An 18024-nucleotide genomic window follows, 5' to 3' on the forward strand; every position below is an offset into this window, starting at 1 on the left:
CTTGGAATTCTGCATTTACTTAGAATTTACAATTTGTGTTATTGCCAACTCTGATTTTAGAACAGAACCCCATTATGCCAATTCCCATTTCCGCAATGCGCCCAGCCTTAATAAGCCAAGACTGTCTGTTCTTGTTGTGTTCTTGTACCAGTTCAATGTCTCTTTCCTGAGCTTACCTTTTTAGAATTCTTTGATATCGACACCTTTAACCTTTTTGTTCTGATCTCATTTTCCAAATTTCAGTGCTGTCCTGTTTTGGGGACGTTTATTTTGGCAGTGGAAATTTTTTAGGAGGTTGCAACGAGACGTTCTTGAGAGATCGCAAGACTCTAAGTTCGTCTGGTCCTTGAATACATTTGGTGGAGGGACCATTGATCACATGGGAAAATCCAAGGAAAACCTAAAATTACACATTTGTCCATATATAGATCAGGACATGATGGGGGTTTATTTTGTGTCCAGCCAAAACATTTTTTGGTTTTAGAAAGTGGGATGAGTTTAGAACCTCAGTTGGTTTTCTACTGCTATCCTGTTAAAATGGAACTTTACGCACCCTATCATCTTTATATAATTCGCCACCTGTCCCATTTCTCTAACAGAAATTGATTTTTTAAGTAAGTGAAAAAAAAAAAAAAATATCCAAATGTTTTTTTGTTTTTTTTTTTAGAATTTTTACAGGTATTTTTGTTTTTTGGGTGGAACTCCACTTAAAGTAGTTAAAGTAGAACTATAGGTTAAACTTTATTTTATTTTTTTCATTCTTGATAGAGCAAGGGAGGGTTATAACCCCTATGAGATTTGTTTTGTCATCTGTGTCCCATTGCAGAGACTTTCAGTCACTTCCTGTCTCATAGCTAAACAGGAAGTGAGAGGTAATCCCTGCAAATTAAAGGAATTCCTTGGGGACCCCCAGGTCTCCAGAACTAGTGTCCCCGTTGGAAAATGTCCCCTCTATTACTTCTCTCGGGACAACCCAAAATTTGTGATTTTTCTTTAACTTTCACTTTTAATGATAAACAGGACAAGAGAAGGTGAATCTCCCTAACAGGGGCACAGACAGTAATAAAAACCTGACAGGTGTTCTAATCCCTCCCCACTCTATCCAAAAAAAAAAAAGTTTTGCCCTTATTTATACTTTAAATATATATATACCTAATTTTGGAAGCATCTGTGCACAACACAATATATATATATATATATATATATATATATATATATATATATAGTGTTGTGCACAGATGCTTCCAAAATTAGGTAATTAAGAAACTCTGAATGCATTAAAGAAAGACTAAAAGAAAAAAAGCTATAACAGAAATATACATTTTTTTAGATTACATTTTAAAAAGTATAATTACATATTATTTTATTCTAAGATGTAAACAAAAACAATTAAGTACTATCCATAATATTTTTTTTTTTTATTTTTAGGACAAGCTTTGGTGGGGTGGGGTGTACCCCCTTTTTTTGAGGAAGGGGGTGAACCCTGAAAGCTTGTCCTGAAAATGGTAATGTTAGTGCAAATAGAACAAAGTATCATGGATAGTACTTAATTGTTTTTGTTGCAAGTGCACTAATATGGCTACAATCACCCTCAAGCATTATAAAACGTGTAATACTTACCTTTATAATTTAGGAGTCAACGTTTTCTGGTAAGCAGGATTGCCCCTTTATGCACAGAGGTGACAAGTGCATTCTATTCCTTTCCACCTCTTTTGGTGACGGGATATCAACTCTATCAATTTACCATTATTCGTTGGCAGGAATAAATGTTGGATAAGAAATATTAAGTATTACAAATTTTAAGTATTAAACTTTTTCTTCTTTTTTTTTTTCCATAGGCCAATCACACTTATTCCTTCTCACTGTGGAAGTGGTCTTCTCCTGGGATCTTTCTGTAGCCCTAACAACATGTTCATACTGAAAGAAAGAGCCCAGCTGTCGAGCGGGTGGCACACACAAGAGAGGTACATGTTCCTCTTCAGTGACTCCCTCATTATCGCCAAGTCAAAGTAAGTACCTCTTTCCATCCCGGACAGCTTTTTCTTTTACCCATTTATTTAAGAAGTCACCTTCCATTAACAAGTCCAGCCAAAGATAAAGTAGATGCAAACCCTAACTTATTGGCATTGTATTTGCTAAAGCACTGCATATCATAAACGGCCGCCATTTTCTTTAATTATAAAATACTGGTTTTACTTTTATTTCATATCTTATGGATCACCTGCAGTCCCTTTGCACTCCATTGCTGTCTACATATACTCCAAGGATTGGCTGCATGGCATTTCTCAGGGCGGTTTCCTGATGATGACCATAGTGGATTATGTGTGTGTCATGTGTGTTAAAACACTCACTTGTAGTCTCCAGAAGATACCCGTGTGATAAGGTGACCACACAGGAGCACAATTAGGAGACAAAAACAGAATATTGTCACCCTACAACAGGAAGTGCCTGAATAAGTACCTTCACTTGGTTACTCTCATTTGTAGTTTCCTTCACAAGTCTGTGTTACAGAGTAACAACTCAGGTGCTCAACTGAAACACAGGGACAGAACGTGGTCACCCCATAACAGGAAGGGTTGAAGAAGGATGTCATGTAATGAAGGCTGCCAATTTAAAAATATGAGACATTACTTTTGAAATTATATGGTCAATCTTCTATGCTAACGCGGTAACAAGGTAGATAAGACCAATGTTAATTTGGCTGTATATATCGCTACTGGACCACCCTCATGAAGCAGGGCTGAACAAACTGCATCATATGTCATCGTTCTCCCCCCCCCACCATTAGATTGACAGTGGGTGGAACCTGATAAGTGATGTTGACAGGCTTGTTCCCCATCAGGACTGCCTTCCTTCACTGTGTTTGACAGTGGACAACAGTGGGTGGATTCCAAATCCGCTAGAAGGCGTGCTAGCAGCTATTGAATCTGCTCCCTGCTGTCCATTCTTAATCTCAAGAAAGGTGGACCTGATGGGGAACTAGTTTCTCAGCATTACCCATCAGGCTCCATCTACTGTTGATCAAAAAGAAGGTGCCCTGATGGGGAACAAGTCTCTCAGCATCACTCATCAGGCTCCATCTACAGTTGATCTAAGGGATGGTGGACCTGATGTGCAACTAGTCTCTGCATCGCCCATCAGGCTCCATCTACTGTTGATCTAAGTGGAGGTGGACCTATTGGGAAACTAGTATCTCAGCATCACCATCAGGCTCCATCTACTGTTGATCTAAAAGGAAGTGGACCTGATGGGGAACTAGTCTCTCAGTATCACTCATCAGGCATCATCTACTGTTGATCTAAGAGGAGGTGGACCTAATGAGGAACCAGTCTTAATCAATTCTTCAGTTACCATACCACCCAACAGCCCAATTTTATTCGGCAGATTGGAGGACCTGAAACCTGCCATGCAGTCACTGCAGAGCTCCATCCAATGCACTTGTCCACCAGACACCTCCGTGCATAAAGGGGCAATCCTCCTTACCAGAAAACGTTGACTCCTAAATTATAAAGAGTCAACCTCGCATGTATGGAAAGGCTGAATCATCCATCAGGCTTCTACTGCAAAGACTTCTCCAAGTCAAGCGAAAACCCAGACTGCCCAATCCTGGAGCAAGGAACTCGGAACAACAGCAGTGGAAAGGTGCCCAAACCAATCTTTCCTTCAAAAGGATTGAAGAGTATCGTAATAGTGTAATACTAATTGTGATACTCTTCAATCCTTTTAAGGGAAAGATTGGTTTGGGCACCTTTCCACCGCTGTTGTTCTGAGCTGCTTGCTCCAGGATTGGGCAGTCTGGGTTTTCGCATGACTTGGAGAAGTCTTTGCAGTAGGAGCCTGATGGACGATTTAGCCTTTCCATACATGCGAGGTTGACTCTTTATAATTTAAGAGTCAACATTTTCTGGTAAGCAGGATTGCCCCATTTATGCACAGAGGTGACGAGTGCATTTCATCCCTTTCCACCTCTGCTGGTGACGAGATATCATCTCTATCAATTTACCATTATTCGTTGGCAGATTTTTATTGATTTTAGGACATTTGACCGGTGCTGCACTTTTCTGTATTTTATATAATGCTGAGCCTGTGACTTTATCAGGATCAACATTACTGAGCTGCACTTCAGACAAAGTATGGGCACTTCGGCCTCAGTGCTGCCCCCACTATGGCTCCATGTGACAAAATAAATGTGCGAGTTTCTGTCATATACATGAGTCTTTCACATGTAGTGACATTTGTTGCACGCATAGAAGACAGTGTTCTTATGAGTGTCTACGACACTCTTTATGAATTCCACTGTATGCTTGAAAAGAAGTCAAGAAGGGCGATGAAGAAAAGCACACCATCCCTACTGTGAAGCATGGAGGTGGATCCCTAAAATGTGCTTGTTCTGATCACTTACTGTATGCTTTCTTAAAAAATATCCTAGAAATTCTGCCAGGGGTATATAAACCTATGAACACAACTGTATATTCTCTTTTCTTAAGAAAATTACTCTTATTTTCACCATACAATTTTGTAACATATTCCAATCTCTCCAGTAACATAATGTGTTTTCTTCCTGTAAGGTCTTCTTCCAGCATGAAGCTTAAAAAACAAGTTCGTTTGAGCGAAGTGTGGATTTCTGCCAACCTTTGGGATGTTTCAGAAAGGAGGCATTCCGCTGATGATTCCTTTGTTATTGGGTGGCCCACAACAAACTACGTTGTTACATTTAGGTAATTCAGTTCATATGTCTCTCACACTGCCACAGAGGGTTCTAGCTACTCATTCTTAAGAAATATGGTTTGTATTTAGGACAACTGTACCCACACGTTTCTGATCTAATTTTTAAAGCAGGATTTAACTCTTCTAAAGCCCCCAAACTTGGGTTTTTTCAATAATCTGTAATAAAGTATGCCCAGCATATTTGCAAATTAAGGCAGACTTACCTATCAAGGTGGCTCACTTCAGCACCACAACAGCTGTGATGACCCTCCTTGTTCCAATGCTGCCTCTGAAATCTTCCAATATTCTTCCTGGCTGCCCCCGTTGTGGCATACCACTTGCGCATGCACACAGGAGGTAATTCCTCTGTCAGCCAGCAGGTGCCGGTACTGTACACTGAGCTGCGCACGTGTGGCTCAGATCAGTGTTGGGACAAGGTCACCTAGAGCCCAGGGCGAACATACCAAACTGTGCCCCCCTTCCCCATCAAGATGTATGAGCAAAAATCCCTCCACAAAAACACTGAGCACTAATCTGCATACTTACCCTCTAAGGAAACTCCATTTTAATGGCCGTGGTTTTAAAATAGGATGCCCGACAATTTCATATAGGTGTGATGGTCAGGTATCCACAAACCTTCAGACATACGGGGCAAATCAATAAAGCAATGAATCTGTTTTTCACCATTCAGTAGGTGAATCTACCTCATGTGTTTTACATAACAGTTATTTATTCACCACCATTGAATGTTTGATGAAGGTCACATTCACTACTTTAGTAATATGTGCCGTGGTGTCTCCATTTGTACTAAAAGGTTTGCAAACACATACCGGCATACCTTATTGCGCCTGAATTACAAATATGTATAATAAGCAATGAGAGTAGGCACTGCCGCTATATGTGTGGCGTGGGACCTAAGCGATGGCAACAAAGTGTTCGGGTCAATGAAGATGTAAACAAAATGAAGACTTGGCAGGTTACAAAATCTTGACATCAGGAGAAGGAAATCTAGGCTGGACATTGTTTTTAGTGTTAAAATAGAAGCAGGAAGGGCCGTGTGCTTAGGTTGGGGGTAGGAGGAAGGAACTGGGATATGTGGTAGTCACTTCATTTCTGTCTGCATTGTTTTTTCTCTTATAGTTCCTCAGACACAAAGGAGAAGTGGCTCTCCACATTAAGCTGGTAAGATCTCCTTTTTTTTTTTTTTCTAAAGAAATTCACTTAACCCTATTGTGTCCACATTTATAGCTTAACATTCATTCCAGTTTTCTTGTGGGTAATGTATGCCTTTATGCTGATGATGTAAAGATGTGCATTTGGGTTGATACTTTTGTAGGCGTTTGTAATATTGAACTTTATGTAGGATTGTTGGAATATTGGTCAAAGTGGTGGAAACCGCAATGTGAAGCTTCATACTGAGTAAACAGTGTGGCCTGGCAGTGAGGAAAGGAAATCAATTTTTTGGTGTATCACTAGAGCGAGAAATAACGTCCTGGTTCCTTTATGTAGATCTTTAGTTATCACTAAAGGGATCACCAGCAGGAAGAAGTTCCCGATTTCCCTATTTAGATCTTTGCCACTAGAGGGATCACCAGCAGGAGGAAGAAGGTCCCGATTCCTCTATATAGATCTTTATATCATTAGAGGGGTCACCAGTAGAAGGAAGGAGGCCCTGATTCCTTTTTATAGATCTTTATATCACTAGGGGGATCACCAACAGCAGGAAGGAGGTCCTAAATCCTCTATATAGATCTTTATATCACTAGAGGGGTCACCAGTAGGAGGAAGGAGGTCATGATTCCTCTTTATAGATCTTTATATCACTAGAGGGATCTCCAGCAGGAGGAAGGAGGTCCTAATTCCTCTATATAGATCTTTATATCGCTAGAGGGCTCACCAGCATGAGGAAGGAGGTCCTGGTTCCTCTATATAGATCTTTATATCACTAGGGGGATCACCAACAGGAGGAAGGAGGTCCTAAATCCTCTATATAGATCTTTATATCACTAGAGGGGTCACCAGTAGGAGGAAGGAGGTCCTGATTCCTCTATATAGATCTTTATATCGCTAGAGGGCTCACCAGCATGAGGAAGGAGGTCCTGGTTCCTCTATATAGATCTTTATATCACTAGAGGGATCACCAACAGGAGGAAGGAGGTCCTCAATCCTCTATATAGATCTTTATATCACTAGAGGGGTCACCAGTAGGAGGAAGGAGGTCCTGATTCCTCTATATAGATCTTTATATCGCTAGAGGGCTCACCAGCATGAGGAAGGAGGTCCTGATTCCTCTATATAGATCTTTATATCACTAGAGGGGTCACCAGTAGGAGGAAGGAGGTCCTGATTCCTCTTTATAGATCTTTATATCACTAGAGGGGTCACCATCATGAGGAAGGAGGTCCTGATTCCTCTATATAGATTTTTATATCAGTAGAGGGCTCACCATCATGAGGAAGGAGGTCCTGATTCCTCTATATAGATTTTTATATCACTAGAGGGATCACCAGCAGGAGGAAGGAGGTCCTGGTTCCTCTATATAGATCTTTATATCACCAGAGGGATCACCAGCAGGAGGAAGGAGGTCCTGGTTCCTCTATATAGATCTTTATATCACTAGAGGGATCACCAGCAGGAGGAAGGAGGTCCTGGTTCCTCTCTATAGATCTTTATATCACTAGAGGGATATCAAGCAGGAGGAATGAGGTCCTGGTTCCTCTATATAGATCTTTATATCACTAGAGGGGTCACCAGCAAGAGGAAGAAGGTCCTGATTCCTCCATATAGATACCACTATATAGAGGTTTAGTTAGCCACTTCAACCCAGGAATGACACATTTACCCCCTTAATGACCAGGCCATTTTTTGCAATACGGCACTGCGTTACTTTAACTGACGATTGCGCGGTCATGCGGCGATGTACCCAAATAAAATTGATGTCCTTTTTTTCCCACAAATAGAGCTTTCTTTTGGTGGTATTTGATCACCCCCTTGCGGTTTTTATTTTTTTTCGCTATAAACAAAAAAGAGCGACAATTTAAAAAAAAAAAAACAATATTTTTTACTTTCTGCTATAAAACATATCCAATAAAAAAATGTAAAAAAAATCGAATTTCTTCATCAATTTAGGCCAATATGTATTCTGCTACATATTTTTGGTAAACAAATTCTCAATAAGTGTATATTGATTGGTTTGCGCAAAAGTTATCGCGTCCACAAGCTATGGGATATTTTTATGGCATTCTTTTTTTCTTACTAGTAATGGTGGCGATCAGCAATTTTTTAGCGGGACTGCGACATTGTCGTGGACAAATCGGACACTTAACTGACAATTTTGACACTTTTTTGGGGAACCGTGACTAATGACACTGTCAGTTAAGGGGTTAACATCAGGGGCGATCAAAGGGTTAAGTGTGCTCCTAGCTGGTGCTTGCTAACTGTGTGGGGGTGGGTTGCTCTGACTGAATGAAGACAGACATCGATGTTCCTGTTCTCCATCTTCTTCCCTGTCAAAACGTTGATCTGCCATGTTTACATTGTTAAACATAAACAAGTCTAAAATCAAACAGAGATCTTAAAAAAAAATGTAAAAAATTCAACGGACTACTTTGTCCTTTTCTCAGATCAGTCTTCTAACCTAGATATGTTGGCGTATAGTTTGTATAGTAATTTTAGTACTTTGGTTGCATATTTAAGTATAGTTTTGCCAAGTGTTCACAGTTAGCTCTCTTTCACATGCTGCAAAACATACTGTATGGCCAGAAAATATGTATGGACACCTAACCATCAAACCTACATTATATAGAGAAAAGTATGTGGACTCACCTTCCAAATGATGGAGTTCAGGTGTATCCAATGAAGGGTATGCTACAGCATACAAAGATATATTTTAGAATATTAAATTCTTCCATCCTTGCAGTAACAATTTGTTGAAGGACCTTTTCTCAGAAACAGGGGCGGACTGACAACTCATGGGGCCCCCAGGCAATCAGAGATTATGGGGCCACACAGTTTACACACACAGTATACAATCACACAGTATACACATACATGTACACACAGTATACATAGACATGTTTCTATTGGCTGAGAAGGTACTGGAGAGGTGGGGCAGCTATAATCTCAGGATTTTTAGACCAAAAGGATATAGGTAAGGGACATTTCAGAGACAGATGTAAAAAAAACACAGATTTTTACATACTGTCCCTGGTTTTACTGAGGCTGGAAACCCTGATGGGGCCCCCTAGTGGCCCAGGGCCCTCGGGCAGTGCCCGAGTAGCTCAATGGTCAGTCCGCCCCTGCTCAGAAAATAGGTGCAGGAACTCAACCACGACCCCTCAAAAAAACCCTCCCCCACCCCACACAAACCCTCCAAACCGCATAAAATAGTGAGTGTGGTCAGATTTCACTAACAGCGGAAGGGGTGTTCTGACAAAATAGGCAACTCGGCAGAATATCAAACCTCGTCACTTCCAGTTTATTTAAAAACGTGATTAATTGTAGATTTCTATGAAGTATTTTCACATGATGAGAAATACGTGTTTTGACAAAAGAGTGGCAACCGAATAAAATCCGGTGCACGGTATTATGAACGGAGATTGTTACTCCGCTCCAACACTAACCAACAAAATGGCCGCCTCCGAGGCGACGGCAACTTCATCCCCGTTATCCACTGTGCTGTGAAAACATCCAAATGTTCCTTTAGCTGACTGCATTCGGTTGCCACTGTTGTGTCCAAACGCAAATTCATGAAAATCTGGAATTACTGTGGGTTTTATGAAACCGGAAGTGGTTCTATATTCTGTTGAGTTGCGTATTTTGTCAGGACAGGGGCAATAAATACCTGGAGCACATTATGTTTAGAGTGCAGAGTTTCGAGGGGGGGGGAATGGGAGTGTTACACAGAGTGCAAAGTTCAGGTGGTGATGTCGGGGGTGGGCTATGTACATAGTGTAGAGTTTAGGGGTGCCCTGCATACAGAGTACAAAGTTCAGGGATGCACTACACACAGAGTGCAAAGCTCAGGGGTGCACTACACACACAGTGCAGAGCTCAGCCTTCTTCCACAGCTGTTTACCTATGCATCTCCTATCCTCTTCACTTTCCCCCCCTCTTCAACTCTGACCTCTGCATGCAACCCCCATCTTCCACATGTCTTACTTGTATTGGTGTATTAAGCTGAAGTACCCAGCTGGCTCTAGTACCTCCCTGCACACTGTAGGTGGCTCTGCCTCTCTCACTTGGGAGGGATCATTCAGTTGGGGTGTTGGGATTTGCACCTGCATCTCTCTTGCCCCCATCCTGCACTCAGTGGCAGTCACTCAGGAGATCAAATCTATGGGAGCCGTTGGGAAACAAGCTTACACTTGTAAACACAGAAGCCGGACTTCTGTGTTTACAAGTGATAGTGGTGAGTATGGAGCAGAGGGCCTGAGCCAGAGGTGGTGGAACTGAGTTCCACCAAGTTCCAGCTGAACAAAAAGCCCTGACTGTACCATTGTAAAGCCAGCTCCATAAATACATGGTTAGATGAGATTGATGTGGAGGAACTGGTGTGGTCTGCACAGAGTCCTTACTTCAACCCTACTGAACACCTCTTGAAGGAATTTGAACACTGAATTCCCACAGACCCCTCCCCAAAATCTTGTAGAAAACTTCCCCACGGGAGTGGAGGTTGTTATAGCTGCAAAGCAGGCCAACTCTATATTAGAGGCCATGGTTTTGAAGTCAGATGTCCAACAAACTCGTGGTTTGATGGACAGGTGTCCAAAAAAGTACAAAAGTAAGATGCCTAAATTTTTGCCCAATATTATTGGGCCAAGCTTACTTAAGCCTTGTACACACAGGCAGAATGTCGGGAGGCATCTGCCGGTTCAAAAATAAAAAAAACGACCAACGTTCTGCTGTGTGTACGTCAGTCTGTCCAACAGAAGCAGGCCGTTCGCCCGGCTTCTGTCGGACATGCATGCTGGAAAACCAGCAGCCAACCGACTTCCTCTCAGCCAATGGGGGGCCGTCCCCCTGTCAGAACACAACACCTCAGTGGGGGAGATCGCTGAACTAACTTTGCATGGTTAGTACAGTGTCTCCGACCGGAGCTGACAGGTTTTTTTTCATGCAACCCATTGGGTTTATACGGAAAAAAAAAACTAATAGTGTGTACCTAGCTTTAATTCTTGCCTCAGCAAGAATTGTGAAAGTGGGAGCAGGTGCCTGCCAGAAAAAGATACCCATTGCCAAAAAAATAAAAAATTTAAATGTGTTAGGGATGGAGGGGAGAGAGGCAGATTTGCAGTGTTTTCACTTTTAATTGAAAGTCCGTTTTAATAAATGTGTGTTTTATTTGTGGTGAAGTATATAAGGTTTTATTAAAATGCTGGCTGAGCTTTCAGGTAAATACATTCCAGGTGTGTGCAAAGTCATACAATTCGTTTTTTTTTTGTTTTTTTTTAGAAAGCAGCCCCTACCTGAGTATAAAAGCCTGTCCCCTGCCAAAATGCTGCAGATAAGGATCCTTGCTTATGTGCCGACAAACTATCTTGGGGTTTTCATATATTTTTTTTTTTCAGGCATATTAAAGAAGTAAAGAAAGATGAGTTCCCTGGAAAAATTGCAATTGGTGTTTTATATCTGGATGCAGATGAATACATGTCTGTGAGTATTACCCTTCTGTCCCTTTTTTTTATTTTTATTTTTTATGTGGCTGCATGATCTGATTTCTAGTTTGTTGGGACTGTTCCATTTCCCACTAAAATCTCTAGTCGTTTCCAAATTTATGGCGTGTTATGGCTATTTATGGCCGAGGGACACAAAGGTGGAGACTCATGAAAATCATTTTGAGATTTTAACTGAAATAAAAATAGAATTAGGAAAAAAGACGCATATTCTCAAGAATGAATCGTCAATAATTTTTTTAAGGGAGAATAGGCAAAATATTATATACTGTACATATACAGGTGGTAAGTGTATATATACTATTTTTTTTTTTTTTTTTTTTTTTTTTTTTTTTCATATCTTTTTTTATTTGGTTTTTCAATTTATACAATATACGTCATAACCAGTGTAGAGTACAAAAGGCAAACAAAAAAAACACATATTACAATAAATATTTCCCAGAATCACCATCAATTATAAATATATCTTACCCTACCTTTTTCCCCTTAAACCCTCCCCCCACCCCTGTTCACCCTCCCTCCTCCCCACCAGTTGCTAATTTTTAGAAATAGTTGAATCCTACGCTTGGTAATACTTCCTACCCCACTGAGAGTATTGTGCACATTACTTATTCCCTATTATCCATTTCCTCGTGCATAACTTCCTTTCCTCGATACGGTTTCAAATTTCCCTATTCTCTCCTTGACACCACCTACCCCAAATCCTAATAAACTTCTCATAGCTTCCCCTTCTAATATATATAGTCCTTTCTGTTCTCACTAGTACGTTCATGGTACTAATCCATTCTTCAGGGGTAGGGGGCATTGTTGACAGCCATGCTTTTGCGATCAGTTTCCTGGCCTGGTATAAGCATCGTATAATTGCTATTCTTATGTAGGCATCCCCCATATCCTCTTTGATTAGCCCCAGGACACAGACTTTAGCCTCGGGCTCCAGCCCTATCCCGGTCCTAACCTCTATGATGTTTAGGATCTCGGTCCAGTACCTCACTAGCTTCGGGCATCTCCACATAATGTGTATAAGATCGCCCGTATCTAGACATCTGGGGCATTTGTCGTCTAGTCTACGACCCATTCTATGCAGCCTCTTGGGAGTGTAGTAGGCTCTGTGCACAAGCAAGAGGTGCGAAGCCCGCTGCGACGGAGAGAGGGACACCAGCGGACCAAGCTCCAGTATTCTCCCCCACTGTTCTTCACTCAACTCCCCCACATCGGCCTCCCACCCCTCCCTTGCGCGCAAGAGTGGGGTCAGGCCAGTTGCCCTGTTCATTAGTTGGTCATAACTTACTGATATTAGCCCCTTCGGGCTATGTGCCCTTACCACCTTATTAAGAAGTGCTGCGCTACACCATTCCAGTGCATTGGTCTTAAATTGCTTGTCTAATGCGTGTCTAATCTGGAGATAATAGTAAAATGATTCCTTGGGGATAGGAAACTCCCTCCTTAGATCCACAAAAGATTTTAATATATTGCCAACATATAATTGTGCTAGCCTAGTTATTCCCGCCCTTTCCCAGATCCTATTTACTCCTATCGCCTGCATTTCTTGTAGCTGCCTATTCTGCCATATAGGTGTGAACTCCGTAGCCCCCTTATATCCCATTTCAGTCTTTACTAACCGCCAAACTTTTATGGCCAGTTTGTTTGTTGGAGATGGGCATCCTAATGCTCCGGCTTCCAATGCCCCTGCCAAGGATTTGTGCGGGCTCCCTGACAGCATGATTTTAACGCTGGAGTCCACTTCCCCCCCATGTTCACACCCACCCAGGTGTTGCAGTTGTGACGCCAAAAAGTACCTGTATGGGTGGGGCACCGCCAATCCCCCCTCCCTGTTGGGTCGCTGCAAGGTCTGGAGACTGATCCTGGCCTGGCCCTTTCTCCATATTAACTCACGGAAATTAGCATTTATTTTTAAAAACCAATCCCTCCCTATCCAAATCGGTGAATTGTGTAATATATACAACAGTTGAGGCATCCAAATCATCTTAATCAGATTTATACGCCCCGCCATAGATAAAGGAAGCCGAGACCAAATGTCTTTCTTCCTTCTGAACTTTTCCAACAGCGGAGCTAAATTGTCTTTAGTATACTGCATTGGATTATTGGTCACCATTATACCCAAGTATTTAACCTTCTCCACCACCCTGAGACGCGAAACCACCTGCGGGAGAGAACCGTTGGTCGAGTCAATCGGGAGGAGTGAAGATTTCCCCCAATTGACTATTAACCCTGATACTCTCCCAAACCCTTCCACCAGCTGCATTGCATTTTCTAACGATGGCCCCATGTCCCCCAGGAATAACAATACATCGTCAGCATATAACGCTATTCTATCCTCGCCCTCTTTCCTTTTGTAGCCCTGTAGACCTGCTGATTTTCTTATTACTTCCGCGAAGGGCTCCATTGCCAGGGCAAATAGCAGGGGGGACAGGGGACACCCCTGCCTAGTCCCCCTCTCAAGAGAGATCCCTTCCGAATATGTATTATTTATTTTCAGTCTAGCACTGGGGTGTCGATATAGGGTCTTAAGCCACTTAATAAATAGGGGGCCAAACCCAAATTTTTCCAATGTCCACCATAAGTACTCCCATTCCAGGGTGTCAAATGCCTTGGCAATGTCCAAGGACAACATCACCCTGGAGCCTGGGTTCTCTACCGGGGTCTGGAGGTTCAAGTACGCCCTTCTTATATTTTTACTAGTAGACCTGTTCTGCACAAACCCTGACTGGTCCGGGTGAACCAAGGTAGATATACATCTATTCAACCTGGCAGCCAGGATTTTTGCCAGGATCTTGGCGTCTGTGCCCAGCAATGAAATTGGTCTGTATGACGAGGTATCTAACTGACTATTCTCTTCTTTCTGAATCAGTACAATAATGGCTTCAGACATTGACAACGGCAAGCTACCAGCTGCAGCCGACCAGTTCAATGTTTTCCACAGTTCCGGGGCCAGCACCTCCCCATATTGTTTATATACCTCAGATGGCAATCCATCCGGGCCTGGTGATTTTTGATTCGGCATGTTCTTTATTGCCTGCCAGACCTCTTCCAATGTTATCGGTGCTTCCAGACTATTCCTATCTGCGTCTGAGAGCACCGGCAACTCAGTACCTCCCAGAAACTCCTCCATCTCTGCTTGTTCAGGGCTATGACGCGATTTATATAGATCCCTATAAAATTCTACAAATGTTTTGTTAATTACCCTAGGATCTGAAGAGATATCCCCCTCCTTTGTTTTGATCATGGGGATTGTTGAAGAGGACGAATTAGTTTTGGCCAGCAAGGCCAACGTCCGGCCCACTCTTTCGCCCTCTTCAAAGCTCCCCTGCCTCTGAAAAACCTTCCTATTCTCTGCTCTTCTAATTTCTTCCTTTTTGTATTTTTGTTGTTTCAATACCCAGTCTTCCCGGTTTTCATTCGTTGGGTCTAGAACATACTTTCTTTCTGACTCCCGAACCTCTTCCCTAATAATCTCTCCCCTCGCCCTTGTTTGTTTCTTTATTTTGGATATCTGTTGAATCAAGAGCCCTCTGAGGTATGCTTTTAAGGCGTCCCAAATCACACCCTCCGAGGCAGTACCGGTGTTAAATTGAACAAATTCTCTCAGTTTTAAACTAATTTCCTCTCTATTCCCCAGTAAGTCCAGCCATGCTGGGTTAACTGTCCACAATCTCCGACCCCTATCCTCCTGCATGGTTATTATCATTGTCAGTGGCGAGTGATCGGACACCCCCCTTGGACGATATTCAATACTATTTATTAAGGGCTGGGCTTCCTGGTTACCAATGGCCATATCAATACGGGATAGGGTATGGTGGGTCGCTGAGAAGCAAGAATATTCCTGACTATTAGGATTGCGCGCTCTCCACATATCACACCACCCAACCTCCTCCAAAAACTGTGCCAACCTTCCCCCCGGCCCTCCACCTCCACTAAGCCCTGGGGGGAACCTATCTAATCTGCTATCAAGGACAGTGTTGAAGTCCCCTACTATAATAACTGGGACCTCTCTTTTATCTTCCAAAAACTCAAGCAGCAGGAGCAATATCTCCATTTTGAATGGTGGGGGAATATATAAATTTGCTATGACAAAAGATCTGCCCTCAATTAAACAATGCAAAAAAATAAAACAGCCCAATCTATCAATACTGACATCCCTGCAGGAAAACGTCAACCCCTTCCTAATCAGTATACTCACTCCCCTCGAGTAGGAGGAGTACACTGAATGATATTGTATCTGAAATTTATTATTTTTAATTAATAATTTAGTCTCGCTGGTCAAATGCGTTTCCTGCAAGCATATCACCTCAGCAGCACAAGCATCTAACTCCTGGAATACAGTGGCTTTTTTCACATAATCGCTCATCCCCCTGATATTCCATGAGCTTAAACCAAATGTTCTAGGCTTCATTCAACCTTGTACACAATAAATACCCGCTATGCAAATACCAGGGTATAGTTACCCTTTTCCTTATACAATGGACAGTCACGGCTGAAAATTGACACTGTTCCATACCAGTACTTTTTTGAAGAGATACCAAAGAAAGCATTTCCCACCTCATGTTCTGCTTTACCGCATGTGCCCACATACCCCTTTTGCTTTTGTGTTTCAAATCCTCAATAGTCCTACCTACCACCCTCAGTGCTATTATTATGGGAAGGGAAGCGAGCGACTCCGGGGGACCTATACCCCCACATCCCTCCCTCCCACCTCCATCCACAACAGTGTCATTAACCCACCTAAATTTTTTAAACTTTAAATATTTACACTTCATTTCATTTATCTTCAACACATTTTTTAACAGTGCTCTGTGCGATTTTACCTTAATTTTTGCAACTGTGGATCCCCCTACTTTAAATAATCCCTTCTCCTCCCCCCCCCTGTGCCTCACTTGGCATGCCCTAGGGGCCTTCCTTGTGACCTTACTACTCCCCTCACCCCACTTCATCCACCACCCCTCCCTCCACCCTCCCCACCCACCACCCCCCTCCCCCTTCCTCCCCAATAAACCCATCAACCCAAGGGTTAAAATAACCCTCTTCACCACACTAAACATTTCTTTCACTCTTCACTTCAACCACCCTACACTCTCCCTCCCAACCCCTAATGCTGCCGAGCAGCCCAGAAAGAGAGAAAAAAAAAAAAAAAAAAACGCATTTATAAGTTCCTTTTGTTCTCTTCAAACCAGTCCGTGGCTCCTTTAACCGTTTCGAAAAAACGGGTAGTCCCTAACGCCTCAATACGCAATCGTGCTGGATACAATAGCGCATATGAAATATTGTGGCTCCGTAAAGTGCGCTTAATGTCCAGAAAACCTGCTCTTCTCCTTTGTAATTCCGGGGAGTAATCTGGATAGATCGAAACCTTTGCACCGTTGAAAAGGACATCTCCTTTTTCTCTGGATTTTTGCATTAAATTCAGCTTATCTTTGTAATTAAAAAATCTAATTATCATTGGTCTTGGGCGGTCTCCTGAATATACTGGTCTGGAAGGGACTCTGTGGGCTCGCTCAATAGAAAAAAAATGTGAAAAAGCCTCAACCCCAAAGACTTCTTTCAGCCAATTTTCCATAAATTCTTCAGGGCGGGGGCCCTCAACTTTCTCGGGGAGACCCATCACTCTTACGTTTTGTCTTCGCGACCTATTCTCCCATTCATCCATTTTGAGCTTGTTAGCCTCTAACTGAGCTTGCATTTTCTTAAACTCCTGTCGCAGTGGGGATACGGTGTCTTCTACTTGGCTAACCCTTTCCTCCACACATTTAATTCTCTCCACTGATTGCTGGATTTCTTGTTTAATATTGCCAACTTCCTCACTTAGAGTTTTCAGCTCTTCCCACATCCCACTTATCGAACTCCTACAGGCATTTATGGCGCATAGTATCTCTTTTAAAGTGGGATCCTGTTCACTGGCTACAGCTGCGATGGGGGTACTATCCCCTATTCCTCCCAGGGGCTCCCTCTCCGGGCTTTTTTTATTCGCTGTTCTCGTACTAACCACCGGGATATCGGGACCTTTCCCCAGGCTTTTTCTGTCCCCAGAGCCCCCCGCTGACATCTTCCCCGCAGGTGGCTGATTATTTTTGGCTGGGGACTGCGAGGTACTGTGGGCAAATTTTTCCAGCTTTGCCGCAGCCGCTGCTGCGGTTGCGTTTAGGGACCCCTTCTCCTTTTCTTTGGCTGAGCGGGTAGCTTGAACAGGCATATTATCATGGGGATGATGATGCTGATCTTCCCCTTTCTTCTTGGTCATAGCCACCCAGGACACTATTTTGGAAATTTGTATCCCTCCAGCCTAACCAGTCCAACAAACAGTCCCTTCACGCTTTAAAAGTCCAAGCCTCTAAGACAACAAGAGATGAGCTCCCGGTTCCCTCTTTTAACACAGATTCAATACACTTTGCTTTTATATATAGATCAGGTTTGTTACCTGTCTTTAGTTGGCTTCAAGGATGTCTGCCGGTCTTTTGCCTGGGACTCTGCAGGTAATCCATCCAGCTCCACCGTCCTCCATTCAATATAGCCGCCTTTTCCTCAGCAGTTCTCTAGCCACCATATCTCCACCGCTCTTTCCTGTATCTGTCTCTGGGTTAACTCACTCAACTTTCCTTATTCAGCCTCCCGCAGTGTCTGTGAGCTGTCA

The 18024-nt window shown here is 42.7% G+C and overlaps 1 protein-coding gene across 1 annotated transcript in view; it reads left to right on the plus strand.

Moving 5' to 3' along the window:
• The window catches only part of LOC141108700 (rho GTPase-activating protein 20-like), a 94105-nt gene that overhangs the window by 45956 nt on the left and 30125 nt on the right, over window positions 1–18024 (plus strand). Inside the window, exons 3-6 of the mRNA XM_073600569.1 lie at window positions 1839–2009; window positions 4569–4718; window positions 5848–5889; window positions 11277–11361. Coding sequence (XP_073456670.1) covers window positions 1839–2009; window positions 4569–4718; window positions 5848–5889; window positions 11277–11361 — 448 coding nt within the window. The remainder of the gene's footprint in view (window positions 1–1838; window positions 2010–4568; window positions 4719–5847; window positions 5890–11276; window positions 11362–18024) is intronic.

The sequence above is a fragment of the Aquarana catesbeiana genome, linkage group LG09, assembly GCF_042186555.1.
Source record: "Aquarana catesbeiana isolate 2022-GZ linkage group LG09, ASM4218655v1, whole genome shotgun sequence".
Classification (NCBI taxonomy): Eukaryota; Metazoa; Chordata; class Amphibia; order Anura; family Ranidae; genus Aquarana; species Aquarana catesbeiana.